This window comes from Zingiber officinale, chromosome 7A (genome assembly GCF_018446385.1).
Source record: "Zingiber officinale cultivar Zhangliang chromosome 7A, Zo_v1.1, whole genome shotgun sequence".
In the NCBI taxonomy this organism is placed as follows: domain Eukaryota; kingdom Viridiplantae; phylum Streptophyta; class Magnoliopsida; order Zingiberales; family Zingiberaceae; genus Zingiber; species Zingiber officinale.
In genome coordinates this window covers 129,958,912-129,984,503 of record NC_055998.1, presented here as the reverse complement: position 1 = coordinate 129,984,503, position 25,592 = coordinate 129,958,912, and the positions used below count along the sequence as shown (strand labels likewise).

The following is a 25,592-nucleotide window of genomic DNA, read 5'->3' as shown; positions in this document are numbered from 1 at the left end:
AATGTGTACACAAATACATGGTCTAATTTCTTTTTTTATCTAGGACCTCCTGGAATCTTGAGATGTGCCTATTCCTTCAAATATTTTGTTAGAACATGACGTTAATTCCCATTTATAAAACCATACAAAGACTAGAAGAATTCATTGTCAAAATGAAAGTTTCAGTCATTGTATTTCCAAGAAGAAAAAAAAACTTCATCCTTTTTTCTTTTTCAATTACGTTTTCGTATATTTAGCAAGCTACTTGTGAACCAAACAGGTAATAAACAATTTGTGAAACATTTTGAGGATTTTAAAATTTTTAAGGTATTTTTTGTCAAAAAAAACAAATGTGGGCTTAAATGAAATTGTCCCGATTACACTACAGACATTTAATTGGGCAAGTTTGACAGTGGGTAAGCCTAATTAGTTGATCTGCCACAAATTAATCAAGCCAATAAATAAATGGGCCAACAAATTAAATTTCTAAATCTACAAATTTTATTTATTTCTGTAGACAATTGCTAAAATCTAGTTCTAGACTTTAATGTACTATTGAATCTGTCGTGATTTTTTTTTAATTTAATAAATTTTTTACAATATAAAATAATTTATATATATATATATAAACACAAACCTGAATGTCTAAATTAAGACAAAAAATAAATAAATTAATAAATATTAAAAAATTTAAGAAGAAAAGTCAAAAGTGAACCATATAAAAAAAATATATAAGAATTTGAGAATCAAATTACACTTTTTAAATAAATTTATAAATTAGTGGAACACTAAAGAAGCTTCTAGCTGATCTCCTTTTATAACTTTTGTTTTCCCCAAAGGTCATATTTATATTTTTAAAGGAGGAATTTACGTGTTCTTTGTAAATTAAAGAATTAATTAGTCAACGTAATTAGTCATCATGATATGATGCAAGTTATATTTAATAATACATGGCAGATCTCATTCATATTATTATTATATATATGTATGAATCAAAATGTGAATATTGTGTGCAGTCACTGAATAAGATTTAAAAAATGTCCTTTTTATTTTAGTTTAAAAATATTTGGCCAAAAATCATCATGTTGCACTAATTTTCTTAATTTCATATTTTTTTTTAATTAACCATCAAATGTGTTTCACACTCTAGGTGAGGTATTGTACATGTAAGAATATTTTTTATTTAGGAAGGGCAAGTTGACCAAGAGATGGTGAAATGATTATTGATTAGGACGCTCACAACATTTGACCTAGCACGATGTCAATATGCATGGGATGTACTTGACATTCCGTGTGGATGTCGAACCTAATATATAATTATGCCGAGCATAATTTAAACGAGTAGACTTATAAGTTTTAGATGGTAATTATTAGAGTACTTATTAAATGATCAAACCTTCTAAATTTTTTAAATAATGATTAATTTAGTAAAAATGCACCTAAAAAATACTAATTTAATCTTTAAAAAATTTAATAACTTTTCTCTATTTTTTTTTATGAAAGATAAATGTTATATATATAAATGAGAAAATAAGGTGTACATCTTAGATAGCTATTCATGTTTGAGGAATAATCACCCTTAAATATACTGCGGTCTTTTATATTATTATTTAAATATTCGAAATATATAGAATTTAGATATCTCAATAATAATATGATATTATATACTTTAAATCTAAATTTTTATATTTTTATTTTTAAATTTTATTTAAAAATTCTCATATCAATAAATATATCCTTATTTATAAATTCATAATTCTTTTCATTAATATAAAATTTTATTTGTAACCATTACAATTGAGTACAGCGCCGTCTAATCCTCCTCCATAATAGGCCAACATCTAAAAGGCAAGTGCTCCCATGTCCTGTGTAGACAGCTGTCTGTGCACCAACATCCATAGTTTAAAGGCTTCGTAGTTCTCGGCCTCCTAGAAAAGGTGTATGCTTTGCCACTCCAACCTACCCCAGAGACGGATTTATGTTAGGACAGTACTGGGCTATAGCCCACCCCAAAGTCAAGCAAGTACCTTTTTCCTATTGAATTTTGCCTGCTGCACTGAGGCATTTTTTTCCTATTGAATTTTGCCTGCTGCACTGAGGCATTGAAATGAGTATTCATTTTCATACGTAGCTTGCACATTGAACATCAAATGGAAATAAATCACGTTGCATAATAAATTATGAAAAAATAAATAAATCAATAAAACATATGATATTTTCATTATTGATTTTTTAGCTGTCCTTTTAAATCATATTTTAAAATAATTTATTGACGATCTAAATGGTCAAATCATATAATAATTTTATTACATGAATAATATAATAAAACATATGTAATTTGGATGGATTGATTTTTGTGAATCAGTATCCAACCATATAAAATAATGAGCGTTCTAATTAATTAATTATGTCTGTCAAATTTGATACGATATTGATGTGATATGTCAAGGTATGAGTGGACGTAATCAGATACACTTACGTGTATGCTAGTGGGTTCATCATATTTTTCCATCCTATGTTTTAGTACCAATATCAAACAAGAATTTTACTTAATATAATGAGTTTAATTATATATGTCCAATTTATTGAACGAGAGTTAGTTAAGGATATAGATGTAAATTTTATATAAATAATTTTTATATTTCAAAATTTGGTAGTCACATTTTATTGAATAAATAATAAATTTTTTCTATTATATATATATATATATATATATATATATATATATATATATATATATATATATAATTTTTATTATTTTTTAATAATATATTAAATTTAAGCCTTCCCAAGTTTAAGCCCAGTACATTTTTATTTTCTGGATCCGTCCCTAGGTTGAACCATCTTGTAAATTGGCGCCTTGGAGTCTTTATGTCACTAGTTGAGGCTAAAAAACTATTTCGTAGCATTTGTACGTAGTTGCTTCTTAATCAATGGAGTCTCAATGCACTGTCTATCTTGCCCAAAGATCCATATCCTTCAAGTATACATGATGGATCCATCTGATTCCGAGAGCATGCTCTCCTTGTCCGGTATTCTCCAAATTACCTTAGCCAGCAATACAAGATTTCAGGCTTTCAAACCTTTAAATCTCAGCCCCCTTTCTGCTTTGACTTGCACAACTCTACCCTTGCTATTAAGAGGTGCTTCAACGTCCACGTGAAGAATATGCAAATGCTATAGATTTGATCAATGACCCTCTTAGTATTATTGGTGTAATCGAGCTTGATAAAGTTGACCAAGTTAGTTAAGCTCATATTTACTCAATTTTGAATGTTTGATGTTTAATCAATAAATGAGAGAAAAGTCTAAGTAAATCATAGAGGATCATCAAATACTTAGCACGGATAATAAATCTAAATAAGTCACGAAGAATCGAATACTTAGCATAATAGAAAAGTTCAAATGGTTCAAATGTTAATTGAACACATACTTGATGATCGAAAGTCCAAAGAGAATGTTGGCAAGAGGAAAGTCCAAGTGAGTCAAAGGTTGACTGAATACTTATTGATCGAAAGTCCAATGGGAAGGTTGGTAAGAAGAAAGTCCAAATGAGTCAAGGAAAATCAGACATTTGGTGATCAGACCAATAGGAAGGTTAGTAAGAGAAAAGTCCAAGTTAATCAAGAAGGATCAGACATTTGATGATTAGAAGTCCAATGAAAAAGTCGACAAGAGGAAAATATAAATAGGTCAAAAGTTGACTGGATACTTAGTGATGGAAGGTTCAATGGAGAGGTTGATAAGAAAAAGATCTAAGTAAATCAAGAAAGATCAGACATTTAATGATCAAAAGTCTAATGAGAATGTTAATAAGTGGAAGGTCTAAGTAGATCACGAGTGATCAAATACTTAACGATAAAATATGAAATCCTAACATACCAAGGCTAATCAATTGATGATTCAATAAATTAAAGCATTTAACACTTATGGTAGTCGTAAAATAGACCTTCAAAAGCATTTAACACCCTGCAATACGGAAATTACGAGTTGAGTTTTCCCGGTTTCTGCTTAGGCGAGAATGAATTTATATTCCACAAATAAAAAATATATAGTTAATCTTTGGCAAAACAAAAACTCCCCTTAACTTTATAATTATTATAGAAAGAACTCTCTTCTATCCGTTTACTGGGACGCGAATCACGGAGGAACAGTCTCTCTCGAACTTGCCGGCGATCACAGAGATCATACCGGCCATAAACACGATTGACATACACGTGTACGCGCATACCGGGCAGCATACACAAATGAGTCAGTACCATGGATCCAACGTCACATGATATAACCTTTTTAAAATAAAACAAAAAAATTGTTAATGAGAAAAAGAAATTAAAAGAGCCACCTTATTGAAGTCTTCCTTTTTTAAAAAAAAACTATTGATAGAAAATAAAACTCATATAGTAATTTTTTAAAATTTATGTTAAAGTTTATATCAGTCCATCACAAATAGTTCAAGCTGGTCAAGTCAGTGTATTATGTTACAATATTTAGACATGGCCCATTTTAGTCGGCACATTCATAACTTAATTTAGATAATATTAATTATTAACTTGTACGTATATTTTAATGGTCTTATAGTTGAATTATAATTTATAATGCGCTGTGCTATTGGTGACGTTTGAATTATTAATTATTCTGTCCACTTGCTAAACGACGAATAATCCCAATTTTTTTAGAATTACTTTAAAGTAATTTTATAAAATTATATGAAATTACTCTATATAAATTGAGTTTGCAAAATACTCCTAAAATTAATTCTCGCTTTGCTGTCGACTTTCCTGTCCTCGTAATTTTAGCAATTCCATTTTTTTTAAAAAAAAAATATAATTAGAATAAAAATTGAATTAGATTTTGAAGGAACAAAAGTACTACTTTTCTTTCGGGCTTCGCGACTTCGGCTATTTATAACCCTCGAGCCCCGATTGCTTCTCCTCCGTCCGCCGGAGAGGATGGCCGACTCCAACATCGGCGATCAGGCTCCGACGAAAGTCATCTTCGGCATTTACAATATGGGACGCCTCCTCGGCCGTGGTTCCTCGGCCAAGGTTTACCACGCCCGCCACCTTCCCTCCGGCCACTCCGTCGCCATCAAGGTCTTCCCCAAACCCCGCCGCCTCGCCGGGTCTCCTTCCGCTTCCGCCGATCCCTTCATCCGCGAGATCTCCGCCCTCCGGCGTCTCCGCCACCGCCACATCGTCCGCCTGCACGAAGTGCTCGCCTCCCGCTCTAAGGTCTACCTCGTCCTCGACCTCGCCAAAGGCGGCGAGCTCTTCTCTCGCGTCGAGGAGCACGGCGGGCTCCCCGAGGACCTTGTCCGTCGTCTGTTCCGGCAGCTGATCTCCGCGGTCGCCTACTCGCACTCCCGCGGCGTCTTCCACAGGGACCTCAAGCCGGAGAATATCCTTCTCGACGAAGCGGGCGACATCAAGGTCTCCGATTTCGGATTCGCCGCCCTCCGATCCTCAGACGGCGATCACCTCCTCCGCACCCAATGCGGGACGCCGGCGTACGTATCGCCGGAGATCCTGATGGGGAAGAAATCAAATGGCTACGATGGGGCGAAGGCGGATATCTGGTCCTGCGGCGTGATCCTCTTCGTGCTCGTCGCCGGCTACCTCCCTTTCAATGATCCTAATATCATGTCCCTCTACCGCAAGATCTACTGCGGCCACCACCGCTGCCCTCGGTGGACGCCGCCGGACCTCCGCCGCCTCATCGCCCGCCTTCTCGACCCCAACCCGGCCACCCGCATGTCCATCGATTGCATCCTCCGCGACCCCTGGTTCGCCAAGGACCTCGACGCGAATCAAATGGCGGCCCTGATGCGGCCGCTCGCCGACGAACAAAAGCCCCAATACCGCGACGCCGGCAGCGAACTCAACGCCTTCGATCTCATCGCCTTCTCCCCCGGGCTCGACCTTTCGAGCTTCTTCGTGGAAGGGGAAACATCGGACCGGGAGCGTTTCGCGTCCTCCGACCCTGCGGACCGCGTGCTAGACCAGGTCGAGCGGGTGGGAAAGGGCGAGGGCTTCGTGGTGAGGATGGAGGACCAGAAGGGGATGACGACGGCGGCGGTGGTAGAGAGGCAAAGCGGGGAGTTAATAGTTAGGGTGGAGGTTCACCGGTTGCCCGGAGGCATGGCGGTGGTGGAGTTGGAGAAGGGCGGGGGAGTCGCTGGAATATTCTGCAACGAGAAGCTGAGGCCGGCGTTGTGCGGCCCGCCCGGCAGCTGCCTCTGACCGCCGTCCCAGAGATGACCTCCTGACCGGTTGGTGAAGTCAGCCATGGTGGTTCTTTTTTTGTAAAAAAGTCCTTTAGAAAATATTACTAAATATACCCCATACCGTTTAACAAATACAACGTATAAACCTTAGCAATTAACAAATAAAGCCTCAACTTTTAGATCGTTACGAAATCTAGCCTCCACATTTATTTTTTTATTAAAATTAAAATGACGCAGCACCAAATTTGATTTGGGCTGTTGAACCACTCAAGAATTAGAAAAGACACCCGTGCGATGCATGGGCAGTATTTCAGTAGTTATTTTATATAATTAATAACTATTAAATTGTAGATAATAATAATATATTATATATCAGATTATCCAAGGAAACATAGGGTAAAATAACAAGGAAACATAGATTAAAATATCAATTAGACATCATAAAGTTCTTCCAAAATTTTTTCTTTTTTTGAACAGATAACACTGAAACACTATTGATTAATTTGGGTCTTGCAATGTCTTAAATTAAATGTTGTATTAACATTTAAAATGATTAAATGCTAATACGAAATTGAATAATCAAAATTATCTATTACAAAATTTTATAATTTGATTTAAATTCTCATTTATTATCATCTTGATAACATGAAAAATATTTGAAACAAATACTTCATCCATAAATCATTTTGATTTATACATTTGAAAAATGATAATAACGGATTCTTTATTTACTTTTTCAAAATATATCATGATGTCATTGATAAAGTTTCTTCATAAAATACATGATGAGCTATGATAAATTATTGTTCCTAAAAATAGTTAAATATGGGATTATTAAAGTATAGTAAATCAAAAAATAATAAAAAAAAGTTAAACCATACATACTCTGAATCTTGTAAGAGAAAATCAAGAAGTTTTATAAGACGATCACTAAATTTTCTACTTTATGGTGAGTCTCGTGTAATCATTTTACCAATGACGTATCAAAAAAAAAATCATAATCTATAAGAAAAAATAGTAGATCAATTATTCATGAAATACAAAAATAAATTAACATACCAAAAAGTATAGTCTCATCAACATTTGTGCTCTTCAATATGGGTCAGTATGGGTGCAATCGACCTAAGTTTGATTGGATATGATCATAACTTTGATGTGTATGTCAAAAAGTTTAAGTTAGATTTTCATATGCGTTTGAGTCATGCAGGACTTGGTGAAACACATGAGGAACTTAGTGCGATCAAGTTATGGGAAAATCTCATCCTATGGCTCAGGTCCATGAGATCGGTGAAAGATGATGCCCCTTAGAGACCGCCAGACGAGGAGCAACAAAGTGGAGCCAAGGGAAGCAGACTTCAAGGCAATGCAAAGGATAGAACGGATAGGAGTCACAGGCTCGAGTGCATCTGAGGGACAAGTGCTGAGGAAGAGGGCTTTAAAAGGTGACTTCGGAGAGTAAGAGTGTGAGTGAATGTAAGGAGCAGTTGACTGGTGAGAAGACTAGTCGACTGGTCCAAATTCATGAAAGCACAGAATGATTCTGTGCTCAACGGTTGCGAAGACCAATTGATTGGTGTACTGGTACAAAGGCTGTTAGCAAAATCTTGGATTCTGCGGAGAGTCGTTGACTGTTGTTGGAGCAATCTGGGTACCCTAGGTTTTGATGTTTAGGCAAAAGTTTAAGTCAGGTTTATTATTGTATTTGATATGCATTGTGAGTGTGCAGGATATAAGTACAACAAGGAGAGTCCAAGTGTGATCTTGGCAAAGGAGAAAAGTCCAAGGGTTAGTCTTGGCGGTGTAAGTCCAAGCATGTAGTCTTGGCAACGTAAGTCCAAGGGTGACTTGGCAATGGATGAAATCTCGGAGGCACGACCTCTTGACAAAGGAAGACCCAACAACAATGACAAGGCCGATGGAAGCTCTAGAATGCAAGGCGTGAAGGATAGGGAGGCATCCGAGGGACGCGAGGTTGATGGAGGAGGCTAGAATGCTAGGTCTAGGTTGTGCGGGCAAAGACGAGTGCATGAGAGACTGTACCCAGGGTAAAATTCCAGTGTTACTGTAGCATTACTGTAGCAGTCGAGTGGTATTTTTATCAATTGACTGGTAGCCGACTGTTGGCTTATAACGATTGAATTTCACTTAAGACCAGTCGACTGGTTGCAGGAAAATAGCTTGGTGCTTTCCTCTTGAACTCTATTTAATAGAGCTCGGGGTGCTTGGGCATGATTGATGAAATTAGTGGTGGTTAACCCTAATTAAAGTCTCTAAGTACTCAAGTGATCTAGTGTGGTTTTGTGCGAGTTGTGGTGAGGTTTCTCCACCCACAAGGAGCTACGCGAGCTAGCCGAAAGTTCTCCGGGGAATCATCCACCGATAGATCAAAATCGTCTACCTTACGGATAGTCGTGGAGTAGGAGCTTTATCTCTAAACCACGTAAACGAGCGTGTCTTTGTGGTTTACTTATCTTCATTCTTCTTGTTTTAATTTAGCTTTCTATTTATTAGTTTATTTTGTATTTTGCTGTGCACTAAATTATAGGAAGCGAACGATTTGGGTGAGACCCTATTCACCCTCCTCTAGTAGACATCAAGGTCTCAACAAGTGGTATCAAAGCAAGGTTGCTCTTTGTTAGACTAATTGCCAAAGGAACAACCGCTAGAGAAGAAGATAGAGTCGAAGGGACCTCTCGGATGGGACATCCGAATCCTAACTCCATATGAGCACGAAGACTTCGGCTATTGGAAGTCGTACTTAGAGATGTGGTTCCAAATGGATTGGAACTATTAGATGGAATTGGAGGAGCCATTCAAGACTCCAACCGACAAGAAGGGACACTACAACAAAAATAGCTTTTCGCAGCGCGCAAATTCGCTTTCCGCAGCGCGCATTGCATGCTGCACAATTAAAAGCTGTTAAAAATCCTAAATTATTGATAGTGTACTTTGCGCGTTGCGGATAATATTATCCGCGGCGTGCTTTGCGCGCCGCGGATAATACTTTCTGCGGCATGCTTTGCGCCTCGCGGATAATACTTTCCGCAGCATGCTTTGTGCGCCGTGGATAATACTTTTCACGGCATGCGTTGTGCGCCGCGGATAATACTTTCCGCGGCGTGCTTTGCGCGCTACGGAAAGTATTATCCGCAGCGCGCAAAGCACGATACAAATAGTAGTTTCCGCGGCGTGCTTTGCGCGCTGCGGATAATATTATCCGTAGCGCGCAAAGCACGCCGCGGAAAGCATTTTTATGCACTAAGGATAATAATCTACAGCTTATAAATGTACGCTGTTGATAGTCTTAACTATATTAAAAAAAATATTTATTTGATGAAAATAATAAACCAAAATTTTACAATAAATTTAGTGCAAATAAATCCATAAAATTAACAAAAGTCATAATTTTTCATTATACCAAAAAAATTTAAAGATCTTTAACAAGATACAAAATCTCTATCAAACTAGTTATTATATAACAACAATTAAACTTACAATCCACACAAATTAGTATATTATGTATCAATCACACAATACTATAAATTTTGATAACCATGCAACCGTGCTTCCTATTGCATCATCAAGAAACTGCATTTCATCATTTGGTCGAATTAGGTCCACCTTTTCCACCAAAACTTTATCAACCCAAACTTTCCAACATGATCCACCAAGAATAACGTGATGCACTTTTGTATTTGGATCTGTGGATGCAATTCGAGCTTCTGCAACAACTAATTCATCAGCAGACCAATGAAGCAGCTTACATTTAGTATTAGCACATATATCTCCATGACTCGCATTTCTCGAATTTGACTGTAAATAAACAATACAAAGTTATTAATTCAATCATATATATTTTTGTAACAATTTTATGATTCAGAAATACATAATTTTATGATAATCACCTGAAAAACATGACCAAAATCACCACTTTTTTTGGCACCAATATTAATATCGCTATTGCTACCAAATTCATTCCCAATACCGCTACAAATACCACCACTAGCAATCTAATTTTATAACCAAATCGTGTCAAACAATGTCATCATGATAATTCAAAATCATCTAAGTGTACATATCAAACTTATTTTATATATATTGTTTACTTACTAACCTGTTCTGGATGATTTTGTTGTCTCATACTTTGTAAAAACATAGACCTCATTTCTTGCATTTCTAGTTGATTTTGTTGCCTTATTTCCTGCATTTGTTGTTGAACATTTTGTACTATAGTTTGAAGTTGTTGAACCGTTCCATTTTGTTGCACTGAAGCTCCAACTTTTGATGGTGTTATTCCAAAGCCCATTCCACGCACTCTACCCCGAGCTTCATTGCCAAACACAATGCTAATTGCATCATCAGCAATATTAGTTGTGTTTTGAGATTCGGGTGGACATTCTAATATTTTTTTCTACAACAAAAAATAACTTTCATTATATTATCATTAATATAATAGATGACTATACTGAACATCAACATATAATGCATGTAAATGAAATCAACATATAATGCACGTAGTTTAATAAAATCACATGTACGCACTTCAACAAAAGATCTAATTGGTTGTTTTAGATAATTATTCTAAGAAATTGGTATAGGCTCAGTAGCACATCTATGTTTATGCAAATGTATGTCCATTTGTTTTCACATTTTGGAGAAAGACAAAATAAATCTAAGTTGAGGCCATCTGATTTTACTGAATCTTTGTGCCATCCATTCTTATGTTGTGAGCTAATCTTTAGTCATATAATTCGTAATCTATGACTGAGTTTGGCTTTTTGCAAGATGGTGTTCAGATTCTATATATGGAAAATAGAGCCTTACTGAGACTACTTTAACACTGATGCTTCTTGAACACTGAGACTAATCATAGAGCCTTATGATGTTATTTAGATGTTTGTTACATCCTCTGTAAATGCTTGGGAAAAAATAGTTGTTTACTATTTAGTTCAATTATTTATATTTAGTTATCTTGGTTTTTTTTTCTGCTAAGAGCAAAATATTACTATCTTTTCATTTGTGAAAAGAATTGTTGATAAATGAACTGAAATAACAATGTTTGGGCTTTGGATTAAGCTAACATCTATGACTTCACATGTTTGAGAGATTGCACTTTGTCCATTAACATCACAGATAGTGACAATAAAGCTTTAGTATTATGACTTACTTTTGAGATCTGCTTCCATTAGCTATGGAAAATATTCTTTTGCTGATTCACTCTCTTCTTCTCAAGCCAATACAAAGAAACTAGTTGGAAGTTATACAAAGGTTTGATGAGATCATTGCAGAAAATAGGTTGCACTCGTATATTAGATGTCTATTGCCAGATTGACTAATAATTACAATGCCTCTTTGTAACATGATTCTAAATTTGCTGAATTGCAAGTTGACCTTTTATTAGAAACTATGCTATATCCATTGTTTTGTTATTATTGTGTGTGCAGATGTTTGTGATGATATATGTATATTTGTACTCTGTAGTATGAAGCTGATTGGAGTTCTAGAAATTGGGACTTCTCATTAGTTTCTGGAGAGCACTCCTTATTCAAGATAATCTTCTAGTAGTTGTCAATTCAACGAGAACTTGCATAGGTTTATATAAACTATTTCTTTTTTCTTTATTGGAATGCATCTGGATTATGGATTATTTTATTCTTAATCCTAGACAATTGGTACTAGAAGATAAATGAATGATTTATATTTCTACGATGAAAAAATTAAGTTCCAAGAAACACGGAGGAGTGCTAGAAAATCAGAGTAGTGCAAGAGTACTGCTGGAAGAAATCAAGTTTCAAGAAGCTGAGTAGTGCTAGAAAAATTTATTGAGAAATCAAAGAGTCAGGTCTTGGTCGATATGGGGGTTTGTAAACTATTAGTGAAAGAGTTCATTAATAAGTCTAGGAACTTTAAGTTTAATGAACTCTCCCTTAAAATGTTTTGATACTAAGGTTTTTTATAGGGAACAAACAAAATTTTCAGTGTAGGTCTAGAAGTAAACTCCTATTCTACGATTTATTCCTAGAGTTCTTGATTAAAGGCTTGGAAGAGTTGAATTTTGAGGAGTCGACCTATGACATCTTTCAATCCCACTACTTCTGTGTTTTGCATGAGAAGACAAATCTGTCAGTGTTGAGTCTTGTGCTTCTCTACAGCTAAACTTTGATTTATACCACTTTGCTCATAAAAGGGAGTTCTCATGTAGAAGAGTAGCATATGCCTAGTGCACAGTATTTTAAAATTTTATCCACATAGTGTTGGAGGTCTTGATGGAAGTGCTTAACCTATCACCTAAATTAGCGAACCAAATCCTCTTTCTTAATCTTGACCATGATGATAAAAGTTCATTTTTATCATCTTAGTGGTGTGCACGATAAGTAACATACTACTTTGACTTGTATTTGAGTTACAAATTCATTAATATTTAAAGAGTTTTACCAATTTAGTTCTTCTCTTTAGTACTTAATATTAGTTCCTATTATTTGTTTGAAAGTTGCCTGAGGTCCTTGAATGAGGGAAATGCCGGTAATGCTTTTCTTTTGATCAAACTTAAATGCTTCCTAGGTGGAAATCAAACCATCAAATTATGTATATATATATATATATATATATATATATATATATATATATATATATATATATATATATATATATATATATATAGGATTTGCTTCTATCCATTGTAAGTGTGAATAAGATTACTTCACGTGTTTTTACATAGTTCCTAGCTTGTGCAATAAATTTTTTTATCCCTTCTTCATACTCGGGTACAAGACTTGAAGGCAGATGCATCCATTCCTTATCCATCTCGTGAATAAACCTTTTTCATTTATATGAAATAATTATGAGATTTTATCAAAATATATGTATAAGAAAACACCACATAATAAATAAAAAACTTAAATATAAAAAATTGATTCCTACATCATAATATTTTAAACAAATAAATATCATGTGTCATAGTAGTATTTACTAGCCATGTCAAAGTATTATTCACACACTTTAAAGACTGATAATTTGTTTTTTTCCTTTTTAGTTTAATATATTTAATCATTATTTTTGTATCCATTCATTTTTGTTACACGTATCAATCATTGTCTCTAATGATATACTCGTGTCAAAAGATCAAACAAAATATATCAATGGTGAGAACTAAATAATGTGGATTTCATGTAGAGCAAGGGTAGCATAATTAATAGAATTGTATTAATATATGCATGTAACACACAAGATCAGTTAATTCTAATCTAATTAGCGTGTTCCAAATCAAGATAAGAAAATGGAAGGTGTTAAATTATACCATCAAGATAAGAAAATGGGAGGTGTTGAATTATACCATCGATAACGTGCTTGTAAATTGAAACTAGTAAAATACTTGATCATTTTATAAAGAAGAAAGGCATGACTCTTGGAGCGCAAATATTGTAAGACAAATCGAAGCATTAAGCAATCAAAACTAAAAAATCTTTTATATAAATCGCTCACAAAAAGAGGATGTGAAATTGTAATTATTAATCCAACTCCTCCACTGCACTCTATAGAATTGATCATCCCTAACCAATTCTATTAAATTAGAATTAATCTATGCTGTGGGAAGAATTTAAAAGAAAAATAATAATAATAATTTGAGACACTATACTCCAAAATAATTTCTAAGAAAAATAAGAGGAAAGAAAGGAGGAAGTAGCTAACCTTCTCGGCTACCAAAGAAATACATCTCTCTCGATATAAGTCCAAAAAAAAAAAAACTTATACCACTGGTCTGACAAATCACATAATGCAATTTGTCGACTAATAAAACCCAGAAGATCACATATAAATCTAAATAGGACAGGCAATGATATTCCAGAAGATCACAAGTCAAAAATTTGTCGACTAATAGAAGTGCAATAAATTGCATAGAGATCAGCTCTAGGAAGTATGAAAAGGAATAGTCTAAAATATGAAACCCAAAAGTTTAGCAGGTACATTAGACAGTAGACAAACAGAATCACATAATGCAATTTGCTTGGAGGTGAAACTAAATCCTGGAAACACATCTGATACAGACTAAAACTAGATGTGCATTAAATGTAACTACTAAGTTCTAGCATACATGACCAGAGTGGCATGAAAACTCATGAACTGGGACTGGTCCACAATATAAATACGTCAAACAGGAATGGGGATCAAAGAAAAAAATTGATAGAACAATCTTGTGCTGGCAATATGAACATGCAAGATTAAAATCTTCAATGTAAGTAGAATGAAGACAAAATCGTAAAATATATAAATACACTCGAGCTCCAATTTATGAATAAAACTACTTGCTGTAGAGTGCCGCCCAAATAAGTTTAGGGACATAAAGATTAGGGTTACCTTTGCGTTGAGCTTTTGGCTTGATGTAGAGTGTGCAGTGGCTATCAAAGGGCTTGCTTCCTCTTGCTGTGGTCCTATGATACGGAGAGATGGAAGGAAGTCTTGCAATGACGGCAAGTGCGGAGAGGCGGAGTGGAGTCGTGCGGCCGGCGATGATCAGTGCAGAGAGGCGGAGAGGATTCCTACGGCTGGTGGCGGTGAGTGCCGAGAGGTAGAGAGGAGTCCGGCAACGGCGATGGCGACGACGACGGTAGCGAAGAGAGGCAGAACTATTGCGGAGAGGTTCCGGCGAAGGCTTCGGCGGCGTAGGGTTTGGGCATTTTTTTATTTAGCAGAATGTTACTCTTTATTTAACCAAGTTACAATGAACGCATATAATTTTATTCGAAGGAATTGTTGACTTTTTTAACCAAGTTACAACAACTTTTTTAACCAATTAAGTTACATTTTGTTTCATGTATTTTTTTTTAATTTAATTTTGTTTAATATAATTTTATTTTTTTATTACTTTTTCTTTATTATTTCCAAACTAATCATTAAATTTTAATCATGTTTTTTTATTTACTACGTTTGGCTGTTATTATTATTAACTATTCGCAGCATACATTAACATGCATGCCCTTAATAATATATTATTGACGGCGTGCTTTTAATGCACGCTGTTAATACCTTTTTTTATTTCAAAGTTCATACTATTAACAGCGCATATCAACATGCACGCCGTTAATAATACTATTAACGGCATGCTTTTAATGTACGCTGTTAATAGCGCGCTGCGAAAAGTGATTTTTGTTGTAGTGGGAAAATGCCTCCGACCTCAGTATTGGACTGAGGAACAAAGGGAGCAATCGGAGGTGGACAAAGAGGTAACTAGCATTTTAATTAATTTATTATCTCCTAATGTGGTATTGAATGTAGGTGAGTACAAGAGTGCTCATGAGCTCTGGAGTAAGGTGATTGGGCTCCATGAAGATACTACACAACTCAAAGGAGTGGAGGAACCCAAGGAGAAGGGTTCATTAGTCTAAGGGAAGGATCGATCAGATGTTGACACGTGCTTAACATCCAAAGAGGAGTAGGAAGATGAGAAGGTATCATCCACATCTTCAAGGGAGGAAGAAGTGAAACCATCCACATCTTCAAGTAAAGAGGAAAAAGAGCAATTTAAGGAAGAGGAGATCTTGGAAGTTCAACTCTCCACCTCAACTACCAAGAAGAGCATAAAGGACCACATCAAATGCTTTGAGTGAGGTAAGATGGATCACTACAAGAATAAGTGTCATTCACTCAAAAAGGTAAAGAAGGTAATCCCTAAACCTGGTAAAGTGGCTTTAAGAACTAACGTGGGTTGTAGGGATGGAATCAAGGAGAAAAAGCACATTAAGTGTTTTACATGTGGTGAGTGGGGGCACTACCACATGAAGTGCCTAAGGAGAAGAGAGCTCAAAAAATTGGCGCACTTGAAGAAATGGGAAAAGAAGAGGAGCTCAAGTCAAGTAGGAGCTTCAAAGGTTTTTAGGTAATCCCCATTTTGAAGTTTAACCAAAGTTCAAATTCCTTCATGCTTGTTAGGAATATTAAAAATTATGTACTCATGCATAATGATGAATTTAGGTATAATGATAGGAATAGGGTTAACACGATAGATAACCCTAAGAAATCATATACTAAGGTTAGACCTAATAAGACCTAAACCACTTTGCTAAAGGAAGAAAAGTGGGTGAAAACCTAGGCATTAATCCCAAGAAAGAGAGACACATGCCTAGGAAGGGTAAGTCTAAGAATGCCCATGATGGACATGTTGATTCTAGGGTTAAAAATCAAGAATTGGAAAATCAAGCTTTAAGGAAAAAGTTTGATAGGTTAGAGAAAGTTCTAGATAGGTTCATTATTGGACCTAAAGGACTTGACATGTGTTTGGGTAGTCAAAAACCTAAAAATATCAAATTAGGTTCCTCCAAAGCTAAGGAGAAATCATATGCTAGAGTAGTAAATAATAATGGCAAGGGAGAGTCATCCAAGGCCAATAAGAAGAAATATACTAGGGTGACATATAATTATTGTTGGTGCAGCGGGATCGGCAAGAGGGGAGGGGTGAATTGCCTAAAAAAAATACCCTCCTCAAAACTTTCAACTCAAAAATAATAGCAACAATAAAATAAGCCAGAATAACAGAAAAGAAAGAAGACTTAGCGTTTTGACTTGGTTACAACCAAGAAGGTTGTTAATCCAATGCGATTGAAAAAGTGCACTAAAAAGTTTCCTTCTCTGAAGGCGAAGAAGCTTTTTACACACTTAAAGAGCTCAAGAGTTGCTAGGAAGTTGATACAAAGTTGATTGAATTATTTCCTAGCTCTAGGGGCCCTTATATAGCTCTTGGAAAACTTATCTCGAATCTTGAGGGCGCCTCCAACGAGGTTGAGGGCGCCTCCAGCCGAGGTGAGCGGATAAAACTTTATCCGCGCGTAAACGGTCTAGTTGACCCAGTTGAGGGCGCGTTCAACAATATTGAAGGCGCCTTCAACGTTGAGGGTGCCTCCATCAATGTTGAGGGTGCCTTCAATGTTTAGAGCGCCTTCAACACTATTGACGGTGCCTCCAAGGCTTCCGAAGTTTCGATCGCTTGGGTGATTACGACCAATCGAAATAGGGCTCACCCGAATCTAATTTCCGGCCTTCTCCCTGAGCAGGCTTCCGTCTCGGCTTCTCGTCCCTCGAACGCCGCACACGTTCTTCTCATCCACCGATGTACTCTTCCACAGCTCTTTCGTCCTTCGGACGCATCGAGTCCATCAGCTCCCTACTCATGTCATTCTTCTCGCTAGCTGTGTCTTCCGCTCGACTTCCTGCGCTCCTAAGCTCCTGCACACTTAGACACAGGGATCAAATAACAAGAAGGACCTAACCTAACTTGGCTGATCACATCAAAACAACCACGGGGTTCAACAATCTCCCCCTTTTTGATGTGCATCAACCCAAGTTCAAGTTAGGAAAAAAAACATACAAGTAATTAAAGAAATTACTAAACTAACATTTTAAGCAAAAATATTACAATAAAAGAATTTGCAACACTAAGTAAAAAAAAATTTAAAAATATTAACTCCCCTAAAACTCCCCTAAAACTCCCCTTAAACTTGTATCTATCTCTCCCACTTTGATCACATCAAAAAAAATAGGGTAATAAAAAAATTTCTAAGTTTTTGTAAACATAAATATTTTTGAGAATTGGTAAAGAAAAATTTAAGCAAGAAAAATTTTCTAATAAAAAATTCTAACTTAGGCAATTGGAAAAACATTTTAAAGAATTATTTACTTTCAATGCTATATCAGTAAGTTAATTAAATATTTTATTTTAATATATTGGCTTCCAGGCAGTGACGAGGAACTATGCCTTCTTGGTTATTGGAGCAACAACCACTTTCTTAGACAAAGCCTTAAAAGAAATTAACTGTTTAATTTTTCTTGCTGAAAGCGTTAACTTAAAAATTTAACTAGAAAAGATTTTGGAACCCAGTATAGGTTCCTTCCTACTGGATTAATCAAGAACTTAGAGGGTACATAACTTTTGGGAACTTTTCTAAGTTGTCCCTGATAATTTCTAATATACCAATTCAATTTTCCATAAATTCTAATTTTTTATTTTGGAAATTTATTTAAGCATGCATTATTTTTCAATTTTTCAATTTTTCAATTTCAGTTTTCAATTTTTCATTTTCTGATTTTAGATTATCATACATCTCAAGAGGACATGTTTTAGCTAAGTTTAATTTTAACTCGTTGTTTTCCTTTTCTAATTTAACTAAATCTTTAGTGAGTACTTTAATAAACTGAAAGAACTGCTTGGGAGTTAAAGAATGTATCTTACTTACCTCTATTTCTAATGCTCCCCCTTTATCGCAGCTTTCTTCTTCTGATGATCCTCCCCCTTCATCTATGCTTATCTCTGAGCTGGTTTCTTTAAAGATTTGATGGTTTGCCATCAGTGCTACTCCTGAGAATGCTTCGACTTCTGATTTCGAGGATGACGATTCATCCCATGTAGCCTTCAGACTTTTGCGCTTCGAGGACGTCGGCCTTTGAGACTTCCTTGTCCTTTTTCTTTAGTTTTGGACAGTCATCCTTGATGTGTCATTCCTCGTTGCAGTTGTAGCATCGGACCGTCCTTCTGTTACGTTGATTCTTTCTCGATTGCGATTTAAATTTATTAGTTTTAATAAACTTATTTAATTTTCTTACCAATAGCGCCGCTTCAGTTTCATCGATCAACGCTTCGGAGTCGGGATCGTCCATCTTGGCTTGTTGGGCAACATTGAGATCTGATTTCTCTATTTGTTTCGGCTCTATAATTTGAGACTTGTGAAGTTCGAAAGTAGAAAATAAATTTTCTAAAGTACTTACCTCAAAGTCCTTAGAGATGTAGTAAGCATCTACTAAGGACGACCAATCTGGAGTTCTTGGGAAGGTGTTGAGCGCATGTCGGATAGAATCTCGGTTCGTTACCGATTCTCCAAGATTGATCAGCTGAGTTATAAGCTCCTTAATTCTCGCGTAGAGTTGTGCTACCTTCTCGTCGTTGTTCATCTGGAGATTCGTCAGCTGAGTCCGAAGGATGTCCCGCCTTGCTAACTTCGCTTCTGAGGTGCCTTCGTGGAGCTCCAGGAATTTTTCTTAGAGGTCTTTGGCAGAATCGTAGCTTCTAATCCGACTTACCTCCTGGGGCGGCAACACACTGAGCAGATGGAACTTTGCCTTTCTGTTGGCCACGAAATCGGCTTGTTCCTTCTTCGTCCAGTTGTATTCTTCTTTGTCTTTTGGCGTTGTATATCCATATTTCATTATTAAAAGGATTTCAAATTTAGTTTTGAAGAATACTCCCATTCGTCGTTTCTGTTGGTCCCTTTGGAGGCCGGCAAGAGGGGAGGGGTGAATTGCCCTACAAAATAAAACCAAAAACCCTTCTCGAATATTCAACTAACTTTAAAGGCAGAGACTAATTAAAACAGAAAGTAGACACAGAGAAATTACTTGGTTTGCAATCAGAGGATTGCTAATCCAAGGCAAAGAAGGCGCACTAATTGATTCTCCTCTAGGCGGAGTAGCCTCTTACAGCGTTGAAAGCACAGAAAGAAATAACACAAATGAAAGCACTGGATTACAAGTAGTTTCTCTTAATTGATAATTGCTTCTGGACCAAGGCTATATTTATAGCCTTGGTCGGGGCGCCTGGAAGGGTTCCGGGCGCCCTGGGGGGGATAAATTGTATCCCCCAACGGTCGGATCTAGTCAAAACTCAATCCTGTTGAAAATTCGATTCCGGGTGTCCGAAAGGGTTCCGGGCGCCCCGGTCGGTTCCGGCCGCCCGGAGCCCTAAGGTCAACATAAGTTGACTTTTCGACTCCGGTTCAGCTCGTCTCGATCCATCTCATCTCGGTCCGGGTCTATTCGCTCCAGCTCCGTTTGCTTGGGTGATCTCGGCCTTCCGGAATAGGGCTCACCCGAACCCATGTTCCGGCCTTCTCCTCGAGCAGCCTTCCTTCCCGGTTTCTCGTCCCTCGAACGCCGTGCACGTTCTTCTCGTCCGCCGGTGTACTCTTCTTTGGTCACCTCATCCCTCGGACGCACCGAGCCCGTCGGCTCTCTCCCCGTGCCGTCCTTCTCGTTAGCCGCGTCTTCCGCTCGACTTCCTGTGTTCCTAAGCTCCTGCACACTTAGACACAAGGGTTAAACAAACGCAGGACCTAACTTAGCTTGTTTGATCACATCAAAACACCTTGGGGTTCCAACAGTTTCCATGTACCGAAGTCTCCGTCGAATTTCAAGGGATGAATACTTCTTCCAGCCATCGTCTTGATCTTTGTTGCTTCAGACGACGGTTAGTCCTTCTGAGGCGGTCTTACTCTGATACCACTTGTTGGTGCAGCGGAACCGGCAAGAGGGGAGGGGTGAATTGTCTAAAAAAATACCCTCCTCAAAACTTCCAACTCAAAAATAATAGCAACAATAAAATAAGCCAGAATAACAAAAAAGAAAGAAGACTCAGCGTTTTGACTTGGATATAACCAAGAAGGTTGTTAATCCAAGGTGGTTGAAAAAGTGCACTAGAAAAGTCTCCTTCTCTGAAGGCGAAGAAGTCTTTTACACACTTAAAGAGCTCAAGAGTTGCTAGGAAGTTGATACAGAGTTGATTGAATTATTTCCTAGCTCCAGGGGCCTTTATATAGCCCCTGGAAAACTTATCTCGAACCTTGAGGGTGTTGGGTTCTTCGGGCCGCGAAAACCGCTTTTCGCGTCGCGGAAACCCCGAATCACCCAAAGCCGTAGATCCGTGCAAGGAAAACCGAACGAAATACAAATACGAGTTTCAAAAATCTAGATCTACTCCTAGATCTATGTGTTGAGAACTTTACCCTTGTTGCGTGCCCTTTCGCGTTCCCGCTCTTCCAAGGAGTTGCCGGATCTCAAGACCGTCAAGCGTCGGTCCTCTAGAAGTATCCACACGGACACGTAGGTGGAGAAAACCTTACACAAAGGTGTGCTAGCACCTTGGTAAGATTCGGCCAAGCAAGGAGGAGAGGGAGAGGGAGAGCTTGAGGAAGAAGAAGGAGTAAATGAGGAGTTGAATCAAAAATTCATTTCATTCCACTACCATAGTGGCCGGCCACATTCAAAAGAGTGTAACTCCCATTTCCACATTAAGTGCAATTAATGTGGAGCAATTAAAGAGTTGTAACCTCCATGAGATGACACACCATGATGATGTGGAGCATCATCATTGGTCCACATCAACGCCAACTCACCAATGAGGTGGCATAAAGTCAAGTCAAACTTGACTTTTAATCTTCCTCTCAAGTCAAGTCAAACTTGACCAAATCTCTTCCATGGTTGATCGAATCCAACCATTTGATTCAAGCCAACTTAATATAATGAATCTAATTCATTTAATTAAATTGATTCAATGAGTCAAAATCTAAATTAGACTCATTGAACACATGAATCAACTTGAGTCGAACTCAAGTTAGCCCAATTAGGATTACTCTTAATCCAATTTGATTCATCAAATGAATCTAATCCTCTTGGTTCATCATATGAACCTAATCTCCATCTAATTGTCCTAAGTGTGTGACCCTATAGGTTCTTGTAACGTTGGCAATGCCCTAAACCCATTTAGGAGCATAAGTAATGAGCGGTATCTAGCAACACATCATTACTACCCAAGTTACAAGAATGTCGAGATCCGACATCACCTTGTGACTACTAATTGTGACTCTTCACAATATATGATAAGTGTCCTTCTATCCTAGACATCTAGATTGATCAATGTGAGGCATAGATCGTGTCATCCTCTGACCAATCTAAATCTTGAACTCCAAGTAGACTCACTAAATCAAATGAGCTCAATATCCCATATTGACTCATTTGGGCATGGTCATGCACTTAGTGGTCTCACTCTATCAAGAATACCGATGTCTCTCCTGTCATATAGGAGGGATAGATCCCATCTACATCACTCACATCCCTCTGCATAATTTGTTATATACCCAGTAATCGTCTTTATAGTCCACCCAGTTACGGGTGGCGTTTGACGAAACCAAAGTACATAACTCCTTATGTAGGGATCTATGGTGACTTCAGGTCTAAGAACTAGTAGTCATACTAATAGCCACATGAGAAAGTATATGACACTCATATAACGATCCATGATACTTTCTCATAGCGGGTCATTCAGTATACATTCTTTAATGTATACCCATGTGTCAACTTGATATCTATATATCCATGACTTGTGAGATCAAGTCATCGAGTTGACCTACATGCTACTCTTATTGCATTAACATTGTCCCTGAATGTTAATACTCGACTAGGAATGATTAAGAGTAGTGTTCCCTATATCATCTCACTATCGGTTCAACTAACCGATTGATATAGGTGAGAACCATCTACTCAAGGACATTATTATACTTAGTTTATTTGGTACCAATACAAGTAAGTATAATAACCAAAATCCAAATGCCTTTATTAATATACAAGAATATGATACAATGAGTCCATACAATCATCAAATGATTGGCTCTAGGGCTCTAACTAACAATCTCCCACTAGCACTAGTGCCAATCAGTATAGGCTTTAAGGCCTAATGACCTAGTGTGACCATCATACTTTCTCTGTGCCAAAACCTTGGTCAAGGGATCTGCGATGTTAGCCTCTGTAGGTACTCTAAAAATCTTCACATCTCCTCTATCGATAATCTCTCGAATGAGATGGAAGCGCCGTAGTATGTGCTTGGTCCGCTGGTGTAAGTGAGGTTCCTTCGCCTGTGCTATAGCTCCATTGTTGTCACAATAGAGCTCAACTGGGTCAGCAATGCTAGGAACCACCCCAAGTTCAGTGATGAACTTGCGGATCCAAACTGCCTCCTTTCGGCTTCTGTTGTAGAATCAGCTACTGTATCCTGCTTCGAACTCTTCCAGCTGACAGCACCACCATTAATGCAAAATACGAACCCCGACTGCGATCTATAGTCATCCTGGTCGGTCTGGAAGCTAGCATCACTGTAACCCTTTACAGCTAGCTCATCATTGCCTCCATATATCAAGAAATATTCTTTAGTCCTTCTTAAGTACATAAGAATATTCTTGACCGCTATCCAGTGACTTTCACCTGGATCTGACTGGTATCTGCTCGTCATGCTCAAAGCATACGAGACATCAGGTCGAGTACATAGCATGGCGTACATGATTGATCCTATGGTTGAGGCATAAGGGATCTGATCCATGCGGTCTCTCTCCTCTCTAGAAGAGGGATCTTGAGTCTTCGAAAGACTCACGCCATGTGACATCGGCAGAAATCCCTTCTTGGAGTTCTGCATGGCAAACCGAAGGAGTACCTTGTCAATATATGTACTCTGACTTAGGCCAAGCAATCTCTTAAATCTATCTCTATAGATCTGTATCCCTAGAATGCGGGATGTCTCACCTAAGTCCTTCATTGAGAAGCAACTCCCTAGCCAGGTCTTGACAGACTGAAGCATAGGGATGTCCTTCCCAATGAGTAGTATGTCATCCATATACAATATGAGGAAGACAACTATATCCCCTACAACCTTCTTGTAGACACAAGGCTCATCTTCGTTCTTGATGAAACCAAACTGTTTGATTGCATCATCGAATCGAAGATTCCAGCTCCGAGAAGCTTGCTTTAGTCCATAAATGGACCTATGCAGCTTGCATACTCTGCTAGTATGCTGTTGATCTACAAAACCCTCAGGTTGTGTCATGTACACATCCTCGAGCAGGTTTCCATTCAGAAACGCGGTTTTGACATTCATCTGCCATATCTCATAGTCATGGTAGGCTGCAATAGCAAGTATGATCCGAATGGACTTAAACATCGCTACTAGAGAAAAGGTTTCATCATAGTCAATACCATGAATCTGCTTGAAACCTTTAGCTACCAAGCGACCCTTATAGATAAGTCCATCCATGTCAGTCTTTCTCTTAAAGACCCACTTACACCCAATGGGTTTTACCCCTTCAGGTGGATCAACCAAAGTCCATACTTGGTTGGTGTACATGGATTCCATTTCGGATCTCATGGCCTCTAGCCATTTCTCGGAATCTGGTCTCATCACAGCTTCTTGATAGGTGGTAGGCTCATTCTCTATGAGCATAACGTCATCATGGTCAGACAAGAGAAATGAGTATCCCTCAGGCTGACGACGTACCCTATCAGACCTGCCAAGAGGTATGTCTACTTGAACCGGTTGTTGTTCCTCAACTCCTTGTGGAACAGCATCATCCAAAACACTTTGTGGTTCCAGTTCAATTTCCATCAAGGCATCAGTGCTATTGTTCGCATCTTGAACTTCTTCAAGATCGAACGCGCTCCCACTAGTCTTTCTAGAAACAAAGTCCCTTTCTAGAAAGACCCCAGTCTTTGCCACAACTGACTGGGAATGTAGAAGTAATATCCCTTAGTTTCCTTGGGATATCCGATGAAATAACACTTGTCGGATTTGGGTCCTAATTTGTCTGAGACTTGACGTCGTACGTAAGCTTCACAGCCCCAAATCCTCATGAAAGACACCTGGGCATCTCTCCCAGTCCATATCCTATATGGTGTCTTTATCACGGCCTTGGATGGAACTCGGTTGAGAATGAAAGCTGCCGTGTCTAGAGCATATCCCCATAGATATGTCGGAAGATCTGTGTGACTCATCATAGATCATACCATATCTAATAAGGTACGATTCTTCCTTTCGGATACACCATTCCACTATGGTGTTCCAGGAGGAGTGAGTTGAGATAAAATCCCACACTCAACTAAGTAGTCACGAAACTCATGGCTTAAGTATTCACCACCTCGATCTGATCGAAGTATTTTAATACTCTTGCCAAGCTGGTTCTGTACTTCATTCTTGAATTCTTTGAACTTTTCAAAGGATTCAGATTTATGTGTCATCAAATACACATAACCATATCTACTGAAGTCATCAGTAAATGTGATGAAGTACCTATAACCGCCTCTAGCAGCGACATTGAAAGGGCCACATACATCACTATGTATGAGTCCTAACAAATCAGTCGCTCTCTCGCTGTGCCCACTAAAGGGAGTCTTGGTCATCTTGACTCGTAGGCATGACTCGCATATCTCATATGATTCAAAATCAAATGAGTCCAGTAAACCATCCTTATGGAGCTGGGATAAGCGCTTGTCATTTATATGACCTAAGCGACAGTGCCAGAGGTAGGTTTGGTTCATATCGTTCGATTTGAACCTCTTGGTACTAACATTATAGATAGGGCTCTCAAGGTCTAGAATATAGAGTCCATTTATTAGAGGTGCACTACAATAGAACATATCGTTTAAATAGATAGAACAACATTTGTTCTTTATTATAAATGAAAATCCTTTCTTGTCCAAACAAGAAACTGATATAATGTTCTTAGTCAATGCAGGCACATAACAACAATCGTCTAACTCTAGTACAAGCCCAGAGGGAAGAGATAGATGATAAGTTCCTACAGCAATAGCAGTA

At 37.6% G+C, this 25,592-nt stretch overlaps 1 protein-coding gene across 1 annotated transcript; it reads left to right on the top strand.

Moving 5' to 3' along the window:
• The first annotated feature begins 4,891 nt into the window (after positions 1–4,891).
• Positions 4,892–6,389, top strand: LOC122002548 (CBL-interacting protein kinase 29-like). The gene has a single exon (XM_042557748.1). It carries the CDS (start codon positions 4,929–4,931, stop codon positions 6,216–6,218), a length of 1,290 nt encoding a protein of 429 aa, XP_042413682.1. The 5' UTR covers positions 4,892–4,928; the 3' UTR covers positions 6,219–6,389.
• Positions 6,390–25,592: the final 19,203 nt, after the last annotated feature.